The following is a 3,041-nucleotide window of genomic DNA, read 5'->3' on the forward strand; positions in this document are numbered from 1 at the left end:
TAAGATTGCCAGTATATAACTATTTCTTCATTACTTGGTATATTAGTTTATATCATTTATAATTAATTATTAAAAGGTAAAAGGAAATTGTTGTTCTTTGCCCAAAGAATACTTCTAGAATAGAATTGTCCTCGTGTCACGGTAGCTCACCTTTCTTTAGTTATTCCTCGGCATTATTTAGAGAGATAGAGCTTAGTAAATGCATTTACTCCATCTCTTTTTTTTTTTTTAATTCTGAGTGCCTTTGAAGTCTCTTAATCACATTTGAAATAGTTTCAATTATAGAAAGAATTAAATAATCTTAACTCGATATAATGTTAAACAAAATATTCACTTGTAACTTGAGGACGGTTCCTCAGAAAATTTGAAATTACGTATTTAACCTGAGCATTTTAAAAGGAAAATAATCTCATAACCCTAAAAAACATTTAAAATGCAATATTCAGATACACTTTGAAAATAAACAAACTGGCAGAGCTGAAAACGCAAGGAAGAGAAACAAAAAGCGTGCATTTTAGCTTAGGTGTTGTTCTGCAATTGCAACCATGGCTGCAACAGAAGCTCCATCAAATGAGGAGGTTTACAAAGTTCCCCTCAAAGTTTTGGTGGACAGAAATGAAAACAAAGTTCTGTTTGCTGAGGCAAGAAAGGATTTCGTGGATGTTCTGGTGAGTTTCTTAGCATTGCCTTTAGGTACTATTACACGACTCGTTGGTAAAGAGTCAAATATTCCACCACTGAAAATTGGTAGCTTGAGTTCATTGTATGAGGGTGTGTCCCATCTTGAAGAAGAGCATCTATGGACACAGAAATGCAAAGAAATGCTTCTGCACCCAAGGACCTCTATGGAATCTTATTTCCAACCCCTGAAACTCAACATCGACGACACTCACCCCACAGAGTATTTCCTGTGTGAGGACTTGGGGTGTAGTAGGAAGACAAATGGGAGCCTTTTAAGCATTTTCAGCAATCAAAGATGCAGTTGTGGAAAACTAATGAACAGAATAGTGTCCCCAGAAAATATTACTCTAGAAAATGGTTTTGTTAAGGAAACTGCTTCTTTTATAATTTGTGACGATCTCTCTGTGTTGCCTAATGTTGTTGTAACAAGTGTGAATCTACTCCAGAGGCTTGGAATCAGAGACATGGATGCTATTGAGGAACAAACTTTGGATATCAGCAAGAGGGAGGTATGCTATATTGCGATTCGTTTATTGTTGTTAGTTTTACTACTTTCTCTCTCTGATTCGTTCTTTGTGTTTTGTATAGGTTGTTGATCTTCTCAAGTTGTCGTTTATATCAAAGAACCCTTTGACAGATTTTGTCTTCAAGAAGGAACCACGTGTTGATGATATTAACCCAATAAACCAATCCTGGCTTGAGAGAGGAGATGGATCATCTGATGAAGGTAGAAAGATAGTTGTGAGGGCATTGGTAAGAAAATCAAATGAAAAGATTATGCTTGTTGATGCAGAGGAAGATTTTGCAGATTTTCTTTTTAGTTTTCTGACTTTACCTTTGGGTGGAGTGTTGCATATGTTGGAAGGAAATTCTTCTTTGAGCTGCATAGATAAATTATACAAGAGCATTTCTGAACTGGGTCCTGATAGATATTTAAGGTCACAGAGAGTGAAAGGGGAACTAGCTAATCCTAAATGTGCCCCTCTATTCACCATCAGTGACCAGATATTACCAATTGGCGAGGTATCCTTGCCTGTTTATTATTGCAATACTTTCTTTGATGGCAGAGAGTATCGTTTTTCTCTTAGTATTTCAGCCAGGCCTCGTTATTATGGTTATTATGGGTATGACGAGAATGCTCGATTGGAGATTACGAATCCAAAGTCCTGTATTGGAGATTCACGCAGTGGTAAAGGATTTGTGAAAGGACCATCAATGTTTATGGTGACAGATGACTTGGTTGTGACTCCAATGTCATCCATTTCTGCTGTTTCTTATCTAAATAGGTCACTAGTTCCTCTCTCTGACTTGGAGGAAAGGGTGATTAGCGTTGGTGTGAAGGAGGTAAGACACGTTCTCTCGTACTGAATGAAATAACAATAGTATATTCATGTCTGTTGATTTCATGGTGCAGGGATTGGCCATACTAAAAGCTTCCTTGACCTCAACATCTGCTTTGACACAAGGTCTCCAACAATTCACTAAAATTATTAAGCTGGAGATTTGACCAATTATTTCCATCTTGTAGGTGCTACAAAATATGTAGTTACCAGTTATGATGTTATTTTGAAGCCTACATTTTAAAATTGGTGGCACTCTCTGGTGCAGCCAAAAGTTCTGTTTGTTGTATAAACGAATATTACCACGAATTTACCGCTCACCTTTGGCTTCATTTTCCTTAATAAACTTGCGATGTACATTTTCTGATGGAATATCTAACATGATAAAATCACTTTACATTTATCATTCTTCCTTGTGGCAGCAAGGTATATTTGTCTGAGTAACAAAAGTTTCATTGAGTTTTAAACTATAATGAAGAAAAGATACATGTATCGGAATCCATATCTATTAAATACGTGTTAATGTTATGTGAATCCAAATTAACATAAAATGTATCAAACATTTTCAATATTAAAATTTATAATTTATTGTAATCATGAAAGTATTATTAATTTTTTTAATGATATTTTATATATTATAATTTTTTATTATATATATATATATATATATATATATATATATATATATATATATATATATATATATATATATCAACTAGAAAATCTGAATCAAACAGGTGATTGCTTGTTGATATTGGTAAAATCAATAGTAGAGAAAGAGAAGTAGTTAGAGATTAGGATAACGTTAATAATTTTAGTGTCAGTTGCTTCAGTCGAAAGAAGTTTTTCAAAGTTAAAGATGATAAAAACTTATTTAAGATTAGAGGAATTAGCCCTATTATATATTGAAAAAGAAATGTTGAATAAAATTAATTATGATAATTTAATAAATAATTTTTTATCAAAAAAGTTTGAAAAAAAAAATTTAAATAAAAGATCTTACTTTTTTAAGTTTGTTTT

General features: G+C 33.1%; 1 protein-coding gene across 2 annotated transcripts; it reads left to right on the forward strand.

The window, feature by feature from the left end:
- The first annotated feature begins 470 nt into the window (after positions 1-470).
- LOC114185880 lies at positions 471-2,388 on the forward strand. 2 transcript variants are annotated; one of them, XM_028073821.1, is made up of 4 exons: positions 471-668; positions 1,128-1,190; positions 1,270-2,025; positions 2,096-2,388. In XM_028073821.1, the coding sequence occupies exons 1-4, from the start codon at positions 546-548 to the stop codon at positions 2,186-2,188; spliced, it is 1,035 nt and encodes a 344-aa protein (XP_027929622.1). In that variant the 5' UTR covers positions 471-545; the 3' UTR covers positions 2,189-2,388. The 2 variants fall into 2 exon arrangements, with proteins under 2 accessions (XP_027929622.1, XP_027929621.1); XM_028073820.1 differs by having other exon boundaries at positions 471-1,190.
- The last annotated feature ends 653 nt before the right edge of the window (positions 2,389-3,041 follow it).

The sequence above is a fragment of the Vigna unguiculata genome, chromosome 5 (genome assembly GCF_004118075.2).
Source record: "Vigna unguiculata cultivar IT97K-499-35 chromosome 5, ASM411807v1, whole genome shotgun sequence".
Lineage (NCBI taxonomy): Eukaryota > Viridiplantae > Streptophyta > Magnoliopsida > Fabales > Fabaceae > Vigna > Vigna unguiculata.